General features: G+C 45.4%; 1 protein-coding gene across 1 annotated transcript; it reads right to left on the bottom strand.

The window, feature by feature from the left end:
* Window positions 1–4,982: 4,982 nt before the first annotated feature.
* On the bottom strand, window positions 4,983–6,034 carry LOC118851506 (cell division control protein 42 homolog). Its single transcript, XM_036760974.1, has one exon. It carries the CDS (start codon window positions 5,804–5,806, stop codon window positions 5,219–5,221), a length of 588 nt encoding a protein of 195 aa, XP_036616869.1. The 5' UTR covers window positions 5,807–6,034; the 3' UTR covers window positions 4,983–5,218.
* Between the last annotated feature and the right edge of the window lie 12,274 nt (window positions 6,035–18,308).

The raw sequence follows: 18,308 nt of genomic DNA, 5'->3' as shown, positions 1-18,308 counted from the left end.
TCCTCAGTGACCATCTAGGTCATTATCGCCAGAAGACTCCCCACTTCCATGTGCCCAATAGGTGATCAGATAGTCACCTCTGCATAATGCCATATCCTGAGAAGGGACCCATTACCTTCATGTCCACTTGGGACAGCACTCATTGCTAGAAAGCTACTCCTTAAACAAAGCTATTACTCAAAACTTTAAATATAATTTTTTTTAAAATAAAAAACAAAGCTATTTAAATTTGTCTCTGCTATTTCTACATCCCTCTCCCACATCTGCCCACTGGGGCCAAACAGAAGAAATCCAATCCCTCTTCCATGTGACAATCCTTCAAATACTTGAAGCTGAGGCTTAATTTACCTCCCCCATAATCCCATCTTCTCTTCTCCAGGCTCAGCTCCCCCAGTTCATTCATCTCCTTGTCTCAGTGGCACCATGACAAAATGGATCCCCTTGAATCAGTAGCATGTGAGTCCCAAGGAGGAAGCTGAAGATCATTCAGCAATTTTTCCAGCTGTCCAGCCTGCCTCCACTTCCTAGCAGCTCAATACATTTAGCAGCCTCCAGATTCTTTCCTTTGGGACCTTCGATCCTTTCCTCTGGATTGCCTGATTTGGGTTTCTGCTGATGCATGACTGACTGTAGCCAAATACTTTCTGTATGTCCCCAATCTGAACTGTTGATTTTGAAATTTCAGAGGGTTATAAGGGTAAGAGTCTGTTTTGAAACAAAGGATATTTTGAAATGGAAATTAAACTTAGTTCCAGCAGTTTAGAGAGAGTGTAACTCCACAAATTTTACAAGTAAATATTCCTTTACTGGAAAGAATTAAAAAAAAAAAACATTTGGTAATCACATTTTTCAAGTCTGAAATTACTTTGGCTTATAATCAATTCATATTTCTGTCTGAATCATGAATCCTGGAAAATTTGTTGACAGGAAGTGGTCCTGGTGTTCCGCATTCTCTTGGCAATACAGTAGTGATCAATTTTAGGTATCTGAGTAATAAAGCACAATGTTGGGCTTGCAGTAACCATCTTCCTCACACTTTGTGATTTCTGTGAAATCACAGATGGAGTTCCTCCTTCTATTGATTCTTGGAGTCAACCCTTGGAGACTTAGTTGGCAGGAGCTTATGAGTTACAAGAACAAAATGGGCCATCATCTGGTGGTTAGTTTTCTGAGGTTGGGCTTCTCTGAATTTAGCTAGACTCATTAGAGATAATGTCACATAGTCCATCACAGGCCCCTCTCTCAGAGCAATTGCAACTTCATAGAAACTTGCCCTTTTACTCCACTGACATAACCTTTAAGAACCCAGGGCCACCTTCATGCCAGGTAACCATGATAATGTGGCCTCCAATGCCAGTCCTATGAGGACTAGCTGAAATTATTGAAGATGTCTATTACAACAGAGAGAGAATTCAGGACAAAGTGAATAGTTGTCTTCAACTATTTTGAAAGGAATTACTGGGAAAAGTAATTTATTTTTCTCCCACTTGGCCCCAAAGAGCAGAAGTAGAAAAATGGATGAGCTCTACAAAGAGAAAAATTTAGACCTGATGTCAGGAGACAAAAAAAAATCCTAACACTCCCCAAAGGGAAATAGGTTGCTTGAGGGTGTTATGGAAGCTAGATGACCACACTGCTGGTAGGGTGTAGCAATGGGCAGTGCAGTGAGTAGAACAAGAGACTGGGCTTCTGCAAGACTTGAATTCATATCCTGCCTAGGGCACTTGTGTGGCCCAGATAAGGTCACTTACACCTCTGTTCGCCTGTTTCCCCACTTGTAAAATCTCAATAACTGCACCTACCTTGCTGGGGGGGAGGGGGGTTGTGAGGGTTAAAGGAGATATTTATAAAGGGCTTTGAAAATTTTAAGCCACTACATAAATTCTAGTTATGACCACTCTCCTGATATGTTATAGGGGAAAATGTGGTTAAGTCTAAATGGGTCTTGATTAAGCAGGGAATTCTCCCCTGGGAGGCAGCAGGCTGGTTCCTTGCAACACCTGATATAAAGTGTAGTTCTGGAGAGAAAGGTAATGCAAGCTCAGCGTTGTTCTCAGCTCCACGTCCAGCTTCTGATTTCTGCATAAACAAAGAATCCAGAGGCAGCTTCTCTCCTTTGCTCAGCATTACCCCCCTTAGCTGATGTGTCATATCAATCTCCTTGTTGGAAACACATTTGTATCCCACAAATGATGCCTCATTCTTCATGAATTACCTCTCCGCTGTAAGGTCAGACTTCTCTGATTGATCATTTCTAAGCATTTGCCTCAATCAGAGCTCATATTTTGTTTCTGAAACAGAGTAGAGGTTAGCTATGAATCTCCCTGCCTGTCTTCATTCATGCCATCATGACTGCTCAAAATTCTCCATTCTTCTCTCAGAATATGGTCACCGTACCTAAAGGAGAATTCAAGGAACTTCACTATCACTATTTTTAACCCTTATCCTTCCTGGAGATCCTTGTAGAAAGGTTTGGGGCTTTATGAAAATGAAACAGTTAATTTGACTTTGTAGTTATAAATTCCTGGATCTGGTAAGATCCGTCCCCTCCTCTTGAGCAGGGCTATGTTTACACAAGGATGCCTAAGACTGGAGAATCTGAAGAATGATAATCACAATAATAAGAACTATCATTGTAGGGTGTTTAAAGTTCACAAAGTGATTTGTATGTGTTAACTCGATTATACAAATGAGAAACTGAGGTTAAGTGACTTGCCCAGGGTCACACAGCTAGTGTCTGAGGCAGGATTTGAACTTAGTTCTTCCCGACTGTAATCCTGTGCTCCATCCACTGTGCAATCTAGCTACCTAAAATCCTCTTCTGGAGCTCTTGTCAGGATGAAATGAAAGAAAGTATAAGAAAAAAAGCACTGAATTTATAATAAAGAGGGCTGAGATTCAAACCCAGTCTCAGCTAATAACTAGTCATGCAAGTCTGGGCAAGAAAGAAGCTGGACTGTGAGCTCTCAGGACTCTTCCATCCTCTGGGCTGCTTGGTATGCCATCAGTTAACCTTCGAGGAGAACGGGATTGCCTTGAACAGTCCTGGGAGATGGCCAAATGGAAGCATAAGTGATTTGGGAAGTATAGTTTGAGCAGAGCATCAGGGTTCATGCGTAGATTGGCAAGAGAGAAAGATTATGGAGAAATAGCCTGCCCCAGGGCAGGGAGGGCTAGGGATTGGGAACACCGGCCATCCACTGGGATTTGGCTAGAGGAAAAATGAGGTTTGGGACTCATCCAAGCAGTGACCTTGTTGCTACCACAAGCCTGTCTCACTCCCAACAACCACCATGCACCCAGCATAGTGCCACAGTGAGGAAAAGCTCAGATCTGTTCCCATGCAGTGTCTGAGTCCTGGGCTTTTGTGTTCTTCTTGATGTCTACTTTGGGAAGAGATTGTGGAGCAGTGTTACTTAGGGGCATGGGGCATCATGATGGGGAGCAGGAAGGAAATGGACCTCTATGCATTAGGCAGATGGTTAGCATGAGGAAACTCCAAGGATGGACACTGCAGAGGGGAGAGCAAGGGGCAGCATCCCCAGCAGGTTGTGGAACATGATATCAGAGTAATGGCTTGAGGTGGAGAGCCAGACACAGAATGTCACCTAGATCATAGATAATTGGCCACGTATACCAGGAATTGGGCTAGAAGATAGGAGACAAGAAGAGGGACCCAATCCCCGAGCTGAGAAATCAGGGGTAGGTGAAAAGAAGTTCACTGTCATGGTCAATGACAGAAAAGTGTGTGTGTGGTGGTGGGGGGAGCCAGGGGTAAGCAACAAGGACTTATTGCTGTGTTACTCACCAGAGCTATGGATGCTCCTACTTGGTACATGTGTGTCTAAGTATTTGCTATATCTGCAAAGTATGCATACAAAGAACTGAGGTGAGAAAACCTTTCATTCTACACTAGTGAACGTACATGAATTAGAATGTGAAGATGAGCATGACAAAAGTCCATTTTAACAGAAGCATCTTTGCTAAAAAAAAAAACAAAAAACAAATCCCCATTATTTAATAATAGACCCCCATTCTCTGGCTGTGGGATTTCTCATATGTAAGACAAAGATAAGGGGTCTATGTTTAGGGTGTTAGATGTGCTCCTTCTACCAGGTTTCAAAATCAAGCTTATTCTCTATCCCAAGCTCTCTTGAAAGATCATTTGAATCATTTCAGAGACAATCAGTAGTCAGTACCCCTTCATTCTAAGCTCATGAGGTTCGTCATCTATGTCCCACGGAAATAATCTTGGGCCATATTCAGCTACACATCCTGGCACAGTCTTCAGACTATGCCTGGCAGAAAAACAAAATGGATTTTTTTTTAAATTTAAAGTCCTAAACTGAATGCCTCTGCTCTGGTCCCAAATGTACCCTGATTTCCTTCTCTTATTGATGAAGGTTGAACCTTCACTTCAAAAGGGGCAACTGGCAAGTAAATGTCCTTCGAGCCTGGGTCAAGAACCCAGTGCCACTTAGAACAGCAGGAACAAGAGTTAGGGCATGTTTTACCCACTGGTGGTCGTTTCAATCAACTGGACCTACTCAGATCACGGAGGAAAGGAGCAACTTCCCAAATGGAGTAGAGAGTACTGAAGGAAGTCATTTTCTTTACTGTTCCTAAAGAGCAACAGGAGGAGATCTATTTACTGAACTAAGTCTGAAAAGTGGGATCCACCCTGTTTTCCTCCCTCCAAGCCTTCCCTATCCCTGCCCTGTCTGGGTAATGATGTTTTTTATTCTTTTTTGGGAAAAAAAAAAAAACACCCGAAATACCCACGGACCCCTCCTTCTAAAAAAACAAAAACATACACACAAAAGTCCCTGCGTTCAGCACCAATCAGTAGGTTCAAGGATTTGAGTCTAGAATGAATCTGTTACAGGGTCAGAACTAGTATGCCTTTTTTCTAAAAAGAAACAAGAATCAAAACAGTGAAATAAAAAAAAAAAACAAACAAACAAACTCATGCGGATCAGTTTTCCGACAAAACGTTGTTACTCAAAATTAGCAGAGTCGGGAGGGAATCGCGGAGCTCTGGGGGGCCTTATCTCGCACCGGGAGCGTGGGGGGACACACAGAATATTTATCATTATTGCAAAAGAACCAACTTTTAATTTTTCTTCGGTTTGATTTAGTTTTACAGGCGCCGCAGCCAGCAGCCAGCAGCACAGCGCCGGCCCGGAGGGATGCTCAGAGCGCCGGCCCGGAGGGATGCTCAGAGCACCACACACCTGCGGTTCTTCCTCGGCTGCGGAGGCTCCAGGGCAGCCAAGATGGCTTCATCAAACACATTCTTCAGGCCCTTCTGAGTGAGCGCTGAACACTCCACGTATCTGGCGGCGTTCAAGTCTCGGGTCATCTTCTCCGCCATCTCAGGGGTGATGGGCTTCTGTTTGTTTCTGGCCAGTTTGGCCAGAGTAAAAGGCTCGTCCCTCAGATCTGTCTGGGTCCCGACCAGCAAGAACGGAGCCTTCGGACAGTGGTGAGTAATCTCCGGGACCCATTTCTGTTTCACATTTTCAAAAGAGCTCGGCCTCACCACTGAAAAGCAGACGAGGAACACGTCGGTCTGGGGATAGCTGAGCGGCCGCAGGCGGTCGTAATCTTCCTGGCCCGCGGTGTCAAACAGCCCCAGGGTGTGCGGCTCGGAGCCGATCAGCACCGTGACGGCGTAGCTGTCAAAGACGGTGGGCGCGTACTCCGACGGGAACTTGTTGGTAGTGTACGAGATCAGCAGACACGTCTTCCCCACCGCCCCGTCGCCCACCACGACGCATTTAATGGTATTCAACAGTGGGTTCATCCTGCAGAGCGCGCAGCACAGGCTCAAGGGAATCTGCTGCTTGGAGACGATGGTTCTGTCACTCGTCGAGGGCCAGGCCGGTCCCTGCTCCAAGAGGTTTGGGGAAAACTATGAAATTGACCCTTTCTGGCTAGAGCTGCGAGATTAAGCTCAGGCCTCTGCCCGGGGCGGGCGTCGGCAGCCTCGCAGAGCGTTGAGGTCTCCTTGGCTCCCGACTGCGGACGCAAGCAGCACGGGGTGGGTGGGGGTGGGTGCAACGGTCCCCAACGACCCTGGTCGGAAGGAGAAGGAGAAGAAATGGGGACCACGCTCCAAAAATAGCCTTCCACCCCTCTCCATTCCCGTTAAGCACTAGCAATAAGGACCTCAAGCCCACTCCCCCTCCCCCACGCAAACAGCCCTCTTCCCAGGTGCGGGGGGGGGGGGGGGTGATGGTAAATATAAAACTGTCGACACACTTAATAAAAATTGTTTATGCCAAAGGATATATATAGAGAGACAGAGACAGAGAGACAGAGAGAGGGAGACAGAGAGAGAGAGAGAGAGAGAGAGAGAGAGAGAGAGAGAGAGAGAGAGCGAGCACCAAATCAGGACGGCTATTAAAAGATTTCATCAAATAGGACAATATGATGTATGGAGAAGGGCATCATTGTCCCTACTTGGGTGTATAACCCCACCCCCCCCACACAAGTTTACTTCAAAATTTCTGAGGCTAGGACAATGTGCTATTCAAATTTCATATCCAACAAATATGCATTAAGCAGCTCTATACGTTATCCCTCTTCTCAAGGAGTCTACAATCTATTAAGGATAAATAAGACGAGAACAGGGTCTTCCACATAGCAAGCGGCAGAACAATAAAAATCACAGCTCCAACCCCCTTGAGAAAATTCAAGTTCAGAGCCCCAGGGTTAATGCTGACTATGAGACCAAGGTAAGTCAGTTTAATGCTCTGCTCACGGGTCTGCTGAAAGGAAAACAGCTTGGAAATGTTTGGGGGCACAAACATTAAAACTGATCATTAGGTACTTAATATTTATGGAATGAATGTGTGTTTTGACCTACCAAGAGTTAGTGGAGTCAGTTGGTTAGTCTGTTTTGTTTTGTTTTGTTTTTCAGTCATATCTGACTCTTCGTGACCCCATTTGGAGTTTTCTTGGCAGAGAAACTGGAGAGGTTTGCCATTTCCTTCTCCAGCTCATTTTACAGATGAGGAAACTGAGACAAACAGGGTGAAGTTAGTTGCCCTGGGTCACACAGCTAGTAAGTGTCTGAGGCTAGATTTGAACTCAGGAAGATGAGTCTTCCTGACTCCAAGCCTGGCACTCTATCCACCGAGTCAACTAACTCAGCCCCAATCTCTGAAAAATGTATTCCTTCTTCTTTTAGATAATAAGCTCATCAAGGCCAGAGACCCTGGCTGGTAATTCTTTATATTGCACATAACCTCCAGGACAGTATTTCGAACATAGGGAATGCTCCAGAAACCCACAGACATTCTCTTTCTTTTCTGTCTGTCTGTCTCTGTCTCTGTCTCTCTCTGTCTCTCTCTGTCTGTCTCTCTCTCTCTCTCTCTCTCTCCCTCTCTCTCTCTCCCCCCTTTCCCTCCCTCCCTCTCTCTATCTATACCTTCTTTCTTTCCTCATCCCCCCCCCCCCCGCTTCCCACCTCTCTCCATTTCAGGAGATTGTGGTTCATCCTTCATATTAGAAGACCACAAGTGACATCACAATCTTGCAGTCAATGGACAATGTGTCCCACTGTGGCTGATGAGACCAATATGAGCTCAGAAGGCTCTACCATGTCAGGCCCAAATAGTACACATGAACATTTGAGGTGGAAATGGCTCTAAATTTGTGCATCTCACATTGCTTTTCAGCTATCACAATTCTCCTTCATGCATAGAGCACAGCACCCGCTTTGGTGTGGGCATGTCATACTGGACAGTCCCGTGCTGGCATCTCCATGTCTCACAATTGATACCAAAGTTCTTCAGAGAGGCCTTGATTGTATCACTTCTTCTGAGCTTTGTGAGCACCTGCCTTTTGTGAGTTCTCTGTAAAATAGTCTTTAGGTAACTGTGCATTTGGCATTCAGATGACCCGGCCAGCCCACATGATTCTTTAAAAGTCAGCCAGGGATGGAAAGAGGAGTCATTAAGGACTTGACGCCAACTTGCAGGGGAGAAATGTCTAGTGGAGTTCTTAGGGTTTTGCCCTTGGCCATTTAGTCCCTTAAGTTTTGGTAAACATCTTAAATGATGTCTTTGATCACATAGCCATTCAAACAGCAAGTGAGGGACAGCCAGCACCCATTGGCTGATCTTCACAGGCAGAAGAGAGCTGTCAAACACAGCCTGTGGCTATGTGACTCCCAAGTGTGGCCTCAAGAAGATTAAAATGTCATTGGGAAATATTTAACAAAATAAGTGAAAATATAATACAACAGAGATAATATTACATTTTAAAAGAAAGTCAATGGTACATCTACAGGGATCTTTCCATATAGATTAGTGGCACCTATTTCTATTTGAATTTAACACCAATGGACTAACCCACTAGGTTCAATCTAATAAGAGGGAATTTAACAGGGTCAGATGTAAAGTTTTAGACCTCGGTGGAAACCCAAAATGGGGGAGGCCTGGTCATGGGGCTGTGGGTGTTTAGAGGGCACCTTCCACCCCCTTCTTGGATGGGGACTCAGCCCTGAGTCCTTTGATCTCATCATACCTCACTTGGGGCATCACACTCAGTTCTGGGCCCCCTGGTTTTAAAAGGACACTGATAAAAGCTGGAGCTTGTCCAGAGGAGGGTGATCAGGATGCTAGGAAGGTGTGATATGAGGCTGGACTGGAAGGAGCTGGAGATACTTAGTCTGAAGAGGAGACTCAGAGAGGGCATGATGGATACCTTTGAGGATTTGAAAGAATGGCCCAAGGAAAAGGGATGGGACTCCCTTTGTTTGAGCAAAAGAAGAAGACTGGGTGAAAGTTGGACAGAGGCAGGTGTCAGCTGGATGGAAGAAAAGTTACCCTACAGTTAGCCTGGTCAAAGGTAAAGGGGGCTGCTCCCACAGGTGATGGGCTCCCTCCCCCTCCTGGCTCCCTCCCCTTCCTTGTTCAAAGAAGGTTGAGCAATCTTGCAGGATCTGTTCAGATAAGGGCCAAACCAGATGACCTTGGAAGTTGATTCCAACTCCAAGATTCTGTGGGGGAGGATGAGGGAGAAGAAGTCCAAAGTGGGGATGGGGGAAAGAAAGTCAAAAAGCGAGGAGGGGGAGGGGCCAGACTAAGAAAGTTGGAGGCCATGAAGATTGAGGAGACAATAGCTTCATTTATATGAAAATGCTGAAAATATAGACAGGTCAGAATCTTTCTTTATCTGGGATGTCCCATTTAAGCAAAGGAGAGGAGAGGATGAAACATGAGGGTTCCAGTAGAAACACCAATGAAAGACTTCAACTTGCCACAACCTAAAGTTTGAAGATTTCGCTAGTGGCCCTTGGTCTGACTCTGTGGGAAACATGATACAACAGATTGGAGACATACAAGTTTCTCACTGACCTGATGCCCTGTTCCCATCCCAACAAATTTCCAAGATGATTGCTCCTCATGAGGGAGGGTTAAGACATTGTAAGTGTCACATGGCAAGGTTTGTCTTCATTCCTTTGCTCCCAAACCCAACTGTTGCATGTTTAATTTACCGTTTTGATGTCAAAAGCCACTAATTGGCTACTCTGTCCTCAGGTGTTAGTTGGTTGAAGCACAGATACACTTGCAAAATGAACTGGCTGAACAAAGTGAATGGTCAGATAATTAAAGCAGAAAGTCACCTTTGCTTTCATTAGCTTTAATTAATCTCCCCCTGCCCTATCCTCCTGGTTATTATCAAAAGCACTGGAGGCAGCTATGACCTTTCTCTACATTTTGGTCTAAAGTGCTAATGACCTCTTGTCTTTACTTCACCTTGCCTGTGGTGACCCAGCCTTAAGAAATCCCTCTTTATATCTTCTCCAAATCTCACGAGTGATTTCGCAAGAATATTTTGGAAGCCACCATGTCTTCAAGGAAGTGATTCCTAGGAAATGTTTAGGGGCTTGTGTCCACTAAGAGTCCAGGGTTGGTTAGAACACATGCTCAGGCCTTTCCCCCAAGATGGTGCTAAAGGTGAAGAAAGAAGCCATTGTCCCCCCCCCAAGACAGAAGCCAAGTCCAAGGCCTTGAAGGCCAAGAAGGCAGTGTTGAAGGGTGTCCCTAGCCACAAAAAAGAAGATCCTAATATCCCCCACATTCCACAAGCCAAGACACCAAGACTTCAAAGGCAGCCCAAATACCCTCAGAAAAGTGCCCCTTGAGAAACAAGCTTGATCACTATGCCATCATTAATTTTCCCTTGACCACTGAGTCTGCTATGAAGAAGATTGAGGACCACACCCTAGTCTTCATTATGGATGTCAAGGCCAACAAGTATCAGATCAAGCAGGTGGTAAAGAAGCTGTACGACATTGATCAGCTAGATGGAGAGAAGGCCTATGTCCTACTTGCTCCAGACTATGAAGCTTTAGATGTTGCCAACAAAACTGGAATCATCTAAACTGTGTCCGGCTATCCCACTCCACCTACATTAAAAAGTTTTCCAGTTAATAAATAAATGAAAATGCATGCTCGAGTGCTGAAGGCTAGGCAAAGAGGATGAAGCTCCTGCACAGGCCTCTCAGGCTTCCCTCCCGCCCCACTCACCAGATCTTCTCCAAAGATGACTGATCAGAGGTCAGTCCATTCGGAACTCTGGGAAATGGACAAAAGCAAGCTTCTGATTTCTTTTCCAGAAACTGGTTTCACTAAAGGAGGCCATTCTTAGGGGATGGGACCTGGATTTGCTGAGTGACAAACTCTTTCATTTCTTTAGGGGCCTACAAAGTGTCATGGAACTCATGATGGCTGCAATCATTTAGAAAAAGGGAGAAGGACAAGTAGAGCCCCAAATTATTTTTCTACTGCTTAGAAAGATGGAATTATCTTGGTTAGCAATGCTGGGAAGATGTGGGTTCTGGCACTTTTTTACCTTATCAAGATCATTGCCATTAGGCCCCAAATTTGACTTATGAATGGACAAAATTTGAAAAACATAAAAAGAAAACTTATTCAATTGAAAAGAATATTAAGGGGGGGTGGAGCCAAGATGACAGCTGGAAAGCAGGAACTTGATAAAGCTCTCCCCCAAATTCCTCCAAAAACCTGTAAAAAAAAATGGCTCTGAACAAATTTTAGAGCTGCAGAACCCATGAAATAGCAGAGGGAAGCAGGTCTCCAGCCCAGGACAGCCTGGATGGTCGCTAAGAAGGGTGTATCCCACTGTGCTGGGAGTGGAGCGCAGCCCACCGTGGGCCACACCAGGACAGACCAGACCAAGAGTCATGGCCATGAATCACTGACTTCTTAACCCACAAACGCCAAAGACCACAGAGCAGATTAGTGAGAAAACTGCTGGACTAGGGTGAGAGTAGTCTGGCCTCAGCCCTGGGGGTGGTGGAGGTGGTGGTGGTGGAGGTGGCAGTGGCAGCGGCAGCAGCAGAAAGCTCCTGCAGCTGCTTCCAGAGTCCCTGGCACACACAGTAGGAGAAATCCAGCAGCAGATCAGAGTGGAAGTGAAAGGAGTACAGGGTTCTCTTCTTTGCCCTGCTTGGATCTGAATTGCGGTCCTTGTTGGCGGTTCTTGGGGGAGGAGGAGCACTGCTGGGGCACAGCTTGCAGTGAAGGTGGAGTAGAAGTAGCTCTGAAAACAGCAGCACAGCCCCTAAAGCTTGGGACGAAGTACTCTCTACAAGCAGTAATACCCTAACAAAAAGCTCAAAGGTCAAGTAGTTGGCTGGGAACATGGCCAGGCAGTTCAAAAGGACTCACACTCAGACTCAGACTTTAGAATCTTTTTTTTTGGTGACAAAGAAGATCAAAACATACAGCCAGAAGAAGTCAACAAAGTCATAGAGCATACATCAAAGGCCTCCAAGAAGAATATGAATTGGTCTCAGGCCATGAAAGAGCTCAAAAAGGATTTGGAAAAGCAAGTAAGAGAAGTAGAGGAAAAATTGGGAAGAAAAATGCAAGTGATGTGAGAAAACCATGAAAAACAAGTCAATGACTTGCTAAAGGAAACCCCCCCAAAAATACTGAAGAAAATAACACCTTAAAAATGGCAAAAGAGCTCCAAAAAGCCAATGAGGAGAAGAATGCCTTGAAAGGCAGAATTAGCCAAATGGAAAAGGAGGTCCAAAAGACTACTGAAGAAAATATCACCTTAAAAATTAGATTGGAGCAAGTGGAAGCTAGAGACTTTATGAGAAATCAAGATATTATAAAACAGAACCAAAGAAATGAAAAAAATGGAAGACAATGTGAAATATCTCATTGGAAAAACCAATGAACTGGAGAATAGACCCAGGAGAGATAATTTAAAAATTATTGGACTACCATAAAGCCATGATCAAAAAAGCGTAGACATCATCTTTCAAGAAATTATCGAGAAAAACTGCCCTGATATTCTAGAACCAGAGGGTAAAATAGAAATTGAAAGAATCCACAGATCACCTCCTCAAAAATGTCCCAAAAAGAAAACTCTTAGGAGTATTATCACCAAATTCCAGAGCTCCCAGATCAAGGAGAAAATATTGCAAGCAGCCAGAAAGAAACAATTTGAGTATTGCGGAAACACAATCAGGATAATACAAGAACTAGTAGCTTCTATATTAAGGGATCAAAGGGCTTGGAATGTGATATTCCAGAAGTCAAAGGAGCTAGGATTAAAACCAAGAATCACCTACCCAGCAAAACTGAGTATCACGCTCCAAGGCAAAATACGGATTTTCAATAAAATAAAGGACTTTCAAGCTTTCTCAATGAAAAGACCAGAGCGGAATAGAAAACTTGATTTTCAAATACAAGAATCAAGAGAAGCATGAAAAGGTAAACAAGAAAGAGAAATCATAAGGGACTTACTAAAGTTGAACTGTTTTGTTTATATTCCTACAAGGAAAGATGACATTTGTAATTCATGAGACCTCAGTATTAGGGTAGCTGAAGAGAATATACATATATATAGACAGAGGGTACAAGGTGAGCTGAATATGAATGGATGATATCTAAAAAATGAAATCAAATTAAGGGGTGAGAGAAGAATATATTGAGAGAGGGAGAAAGGGAGAGATAGAATGGGGTAAATTATCTCACATAAAAGTAGCAAGAAAAAGCAGTTCTGTAAGAAAGGAAGAGGGGGCAGGTGAGGGGGGATGAGTGAATCTTCCTCTCATCATATTTGACTTGAGGAGGGACTAACATACACACTCAGTTGGGTATCTTAACCCACAGGAAAGTAGGGGGAAGGGGATAATAAAGGGGGGGGGGGGCAGTGATAGAAGGGAGGGCAAATAGTGCGAGGAGGTAATCGAAAGCAAACCCTTTTGAAAAGGGATGGGGTCAAAAGAGAAAACTGAACAAAGGGGGACAGGATAGGATAGAGGGAAATATAGTCAATCTTTCACAACATGATTATTGTGGCAGTGTTTTGCATAACGATACATGTGCGGCCTATGTTGAATCGCTTGTCTTCTTCGGGAGGGTGGGTGCGGAGGGAAGAGGGGAGAGTTTGGAACTCAAAATCTTGTGGAAATCTATGTTGAAAACTAAAAATATTAAATAAATAAATTATTCCAAAAAATTTTGAAAAAAAGAAATTGGAAAAAAAAATTAAGTTCCCACTACAGAGGAGTTAGGGGGTAGATCGCTGGGCCTGGATTTGGGAAGATACGAGTTCAAATCCTTTCTAGTCTTAGATACTCGCTAGCCATGGGACCCTGACCAAGTCAGTTAACCTCTCTGTGCCTCAGTTTCCTCAACAAGGAAATGAAGATAATCATAATGCCGGCCACCCAAGCTTGTTGTGAGGATCAGATGAGATAGCACAGTAATAAGAGCAAAATAGTAAATACTTGTTTTCTTCTTGCCCTGTTTTCTCCTTTACTCCTTTTCTCACTTCCTTCCTCCCTCCCTCCTTCCCTCCCTCACTCCCTTCCTTCCTTCCTTCCTTTCTTCCTTCCTCCCTTCCTAACTCCCTGCCTTCTTCCCTCCCTTCCTCTCTTCCTCCAGGCTCGATATAAAAACAGTAAAATAGCCTCTGCCCTCAAGGAGCTTTCATTCTACTACAGGCAACAACATAGGCCTAGACGAGTGATACAAAGTCATTCGCTTTGTCTTGGGGTTGCGGTATTTTGGAAACGTGCATTTTTTCTAAAGCGTGTAACTTTAAATTGAGTTTAAATCGGATTGGTGTTGCTTCTATTAAATTTATTTCCGTGGTTCGCTTTGTAATCCCTGATTTGAAGGAGGTTTTCCTTTGCTGGGGAAACATTCTTTGACCCAGACGCTGATTTGTGAGTTCCATTCACCGATAGTTCTTTAAAAAGTGATACTTTGAGTTTGAATCGTGGTTACTGTGGTTTTTAGGGGAAAAAAAAGTTTAGTCATTGGGCTAAACCCAAGAAGACGGCGGTCAATTCATTCTAATAGAAAGGGATACAATATGCAAAGATGTGTAACAACACAAGGTACGATGTGAGAGGGAGCATATTTTCTCAAACAGGGCATGAGGCAGGCAGAAATCTCCGTAACACCAAAGAGAACTCAGTCGTCTCCCATGGATAAGAACCAAGTACTCTGTCCAAAGGGCAGGTTCCATCCTCTTGAATCATCAGGGAAGGCTTCATGGAGGAGATTTCCTTTGGGCCTTGACATTAGTTTCGACAAGCAGTAAAGGAAGAGGCAAGAAAGGGGGAATCCATCAACACAGGTGTAGGGCCAAGAAAGCTCAGCACAGATTTGAGTAAGTGAAGAATGGTTAAATCAGCTTAAACTGGGGGAAAAATTGTGAGACAAAAAGATAAAGAGACAGACGCAGACAGAGACAGAAATAGAGACAGAGAGACAGAGATGTGTCAGACACTATTAGGCACTGGGAAAACCAAGCCAAGCCAAACTGCACTCCCTCCCTTGAAAAAGCTTGTATTCTAATGTGGAAGCACAGCATCTACAGCTCAAAGCTGGAGATGTGGGTTGGGAGAGGTGAGGTGTATGCAGGGGCAGGGCTGCTGGGAAGGAGCAGGACCAAGAAGGCCACAAAATTGGAAGAGGGAGGAGTGAAGCCCAGCGAAGGCAGGCCGGACCTGGGCAGATTCTGGGCTACCCAGCACGCCACCTGGCACTTGAGACTGAGGGAGATAGATGTATTCCTGGCTCACTGGGGAATCACAGACAACCCTCTGCAGTACAGTTGTGTAATTCAAACTGAACACTAGGAAGATTTAATTAGGTGAAGATAACAGCTAACATTTGTGCCCGTTAAAGTTTACAAAGCACTTTAGAAACACTTTAAAGTTTACAAAGCTTTTCATATACACTTGAGATCTATTCATCTAGCCCTAACCTTTCTCCTAACCTCCAGTATTGCATTTCTACTGGCCTATTGGTCATCTCAAACTGGATGTCCCATAGACATCTCAAACTCATTATCTTTCTCCCTAAACCCTTCCCCAACCTCCCTATTACTGTTGAGGGCAGTCCTTCAGCTTTCCAACCTAGGAGTCATCCTGGATTCTTCACCCCTGTATCCAATATGGTTCCAAGGCTTGTTGATTTCACCTCTCAAATATGTGCCTTTTTCTCCTCTGGCACCACAACCACTCTACCGCAGGTCTTGGTCACCTCACACCTGGACTATTACAGTAGCTGCTGGGGGGTCTGCCAGCCTCAGGTCTCCCCCTACTCTAGCCCATCCTCCACTCATTGATTTTCCTAAAACCCAGGTCTGACCCTGTCACCCCCTACTCAATACACTCCAGTAGTTCCCCTATTGCCTCCAGGATCCAGTACAAAATGTTCTGTTTGTCATGCAAAGCCCCCCTCCCCACCTTCCCGGTCTTCCCATACCTTCACATTCCCACCACCACCTACTTTGAGATCCAGGGACACTGGTCCCCTGGCTGTTCTCAAACAAGAAACAGCACCTCCTGACCCAGCTGTTGTCTGGCTGCCCGCCCACCCAACCTGGGATGCTCTTGGCTTCCTTTGAGATTCACCTAAAATCCCACCTTCTCCAGAAAGCCTTCCCAGCTCCCCCTCAATGCCAGGGCCTTCTCTCTGGTAGTCACTGCCAATGGATCCTGCCTATGGTGTGTTTGTACATAGTTGTTTTCAAGTCATCTTCCCCATTGGACTGTGAGCTCCTCGAGAGCAGAGACTGATTCTTAGCACAGCGCCTGGCACCCAGTAGGTGCATAATAAATGCTTGCTGTCTGATAACTCATCTGAGACTCTCAGCTCCCCGTGGAACACCAGAAAGCCACTGGATGTGGCCCAGGACAGCCTGGTGCTTATGACTTTGTTGGCCTTGGACAAGTAAAGTTCCTTAGCCTAATGATAGAGTTTGAACCAAAAGCTTTCTGTGTTTTGTTCCAGCCCTAAAATCTGTGAGTCTATGAAATATTTCCTACTATAATCCCAATAGTACAGATATTTCTGTGCCCATGAGATCAGGACATGAAGGTTCACAAAAGTTAAATGACTTGCTTGTAGTTGCACTGCATCATCCTAGCTCCATGGCCACCTCTCTAACCACTGGGCTGGGCTGCCTTTCTTGGCATGGTCTACACCAGGAAGGGTTGGAAGAGCTCTGTTTGGGAGACCATTGAGATCAAGGCAGTCACTGAGGCAAGAGGAAGTAAGAGGCAGAATCAGGGCCAAGGCAGCAAGAAGGAAATAGGCTGCGAATGAAATAACTAGTTACCTGTGTACATGCAGGTGTGTAGGGAGGTAAGCATAGTCATTAGCAGTAACTGGAATCAACTGGATGGGACTGGGGAGAGAGAAGCTGGTGAGCCCAGAGGAGCCTGGCCCCCAGAAGGCAGTTGGAGCGTTCACCAGACACCTCCAGGTGGGTCCTAGCACAGGGTTAGGTTCAAACTGACTATTTCAGGAGCCTCTCGGAGGCTGCTATCAGCACCCCCAGCTGTCCCTGGAGGAGAAGGGTGAAGGGCCCCGACCCACTGCCCCACTTGCAGAGGCTGGATCCAGTGTCTTCAGCACTAAGTCATCTTGTCCTAGTTAGAGAACTGGAAAGGAATCCAAAGACTGGCCAAGAGGTGAGACAATGACTGCCGGACACAGAGCATTCTCCCTCCCCATGTTTGTTTATCTCTGTCCTCTGGGCTCACTCTCACCATCTCCAAAACATGTCTCCAAGGACAAATTCTTGCTGTACCCACATTCTGAGTCAGCATGCCCACCATGATGTGTGCCCCTCTGGGTACTGGCCACATTTTTTGGTCTTTTGTGGCAAAGATCACAGCTGAGGGAAGGAAGGCTGGACATTCTGTTCCTTTCCCAGCATCCCCTCAGGTGGGCCTATTGCCCTTGGAATGAGCCAGCCACACCTGCGGTCTCCAAGGGCATCATCTCCAGCATAGCTGATACACCTGGCCCTGGGGATACCTCCCAAATGAGAAGGGTTGATGTTTATCCTCTTCCTTCCTCCTGTTGTCTATCTGATTGAAAAAATACATCACTGGCTGTTTTCAGAAAGGATGTTTATCCTGTGGACCCACAAGCCGACTGACATACAGAGCTGGCTGGCTAGCTGATGAGTTATGGATCTTATGTCATCCCTGAGGGCTCCCATTTATGTGGACAATTGACACTTTGCTATAGGAAAGGAGAAAGCCTCATTTACTCTGGTCTGGAGAAACTCATTTGGAATAGATTTCAGTCCCTTGTGCCCAAGGCCAAAGAATGATGGGGTAACACAGAAAGACCTACTCTGATTCTAAAGAGGAAAGCCATAGATGCCCCTGGTGGCACAGCCCACTCTCTGGTGTTTGGTGATGGAGGGGGCAGCCTGAGCCTGCCCTTCAGCAGGTGGCCTGAATGCTTGCTCAGCTCTGTAAATGAAGAAGAAGGAGAGCCTTGCTGAGAGTGGACAGTCAGGTCGCCTGGTTTGCCAGGTTCCCATGTCTAAGGCCATTGCCGTGGCAGCCACAATGAGCAAGGTCATGGGGAGGGTAATTACAGGGAATTACCAGAGAAGAGGTGGGAGGGCTCCCTATGATGGCTGAGCTTCTGCAGGCTGGCTATTCTGACCCAGTGTGAATGGGTCATCCCAGAAATATTGTCTCTTGGGGAATTTTGGGAGGAGGCCTGCATTCTTTGAGAACTCTCCTAAGGCTCTGTCAGCATTGCCTATGAGCTAAAAGCCTTGAGCCACAAGGCAGACAGTGAATCTGTAAGAGGCCGGTTGGTGATCCGAGGGCTGCCAAACGCAGAGTGAATTCTCCAGGCTGGAGCAACTCAGTCTCTTGAGGGTGGCCCAGCCCTGTACTGCACACTTAAGGATGAGATGCCTCATGCCTAAAGGCCCATATACAAAGCTACAGATCTTGTTCTTTATCTCATCCTCTCCTG

This window comes from Trichosurus vulpecula, chromosome 5 (assembly GCF_011100635.1).
Source record: "Trichosurus vulpecula isolate mTriVul1 chromosome 5, mTriVul1.pri, whole genome shotgun sequence".
Taxonomy (NCBI): domain Eukaryota; kingdom Metazoa; phylum Chordata; class Mammalia; order Diprotodontia; family Phalangeridae; genus Trichosurus; species Trichosurus vulpecula.
This window is presented reverse-complemented; position numbering and strand designations above follow the sequence as displayed.

What these genes read in the sequence shown, in the direction of transcription:
- LOC118851506 (XM_036760974.1), bottom strand. Translation starts at nt 5,806, where the DNA reads ATGAACCCACTGTTGAATACCATTAAATGCGTCGTGGTGGGCGACGGG.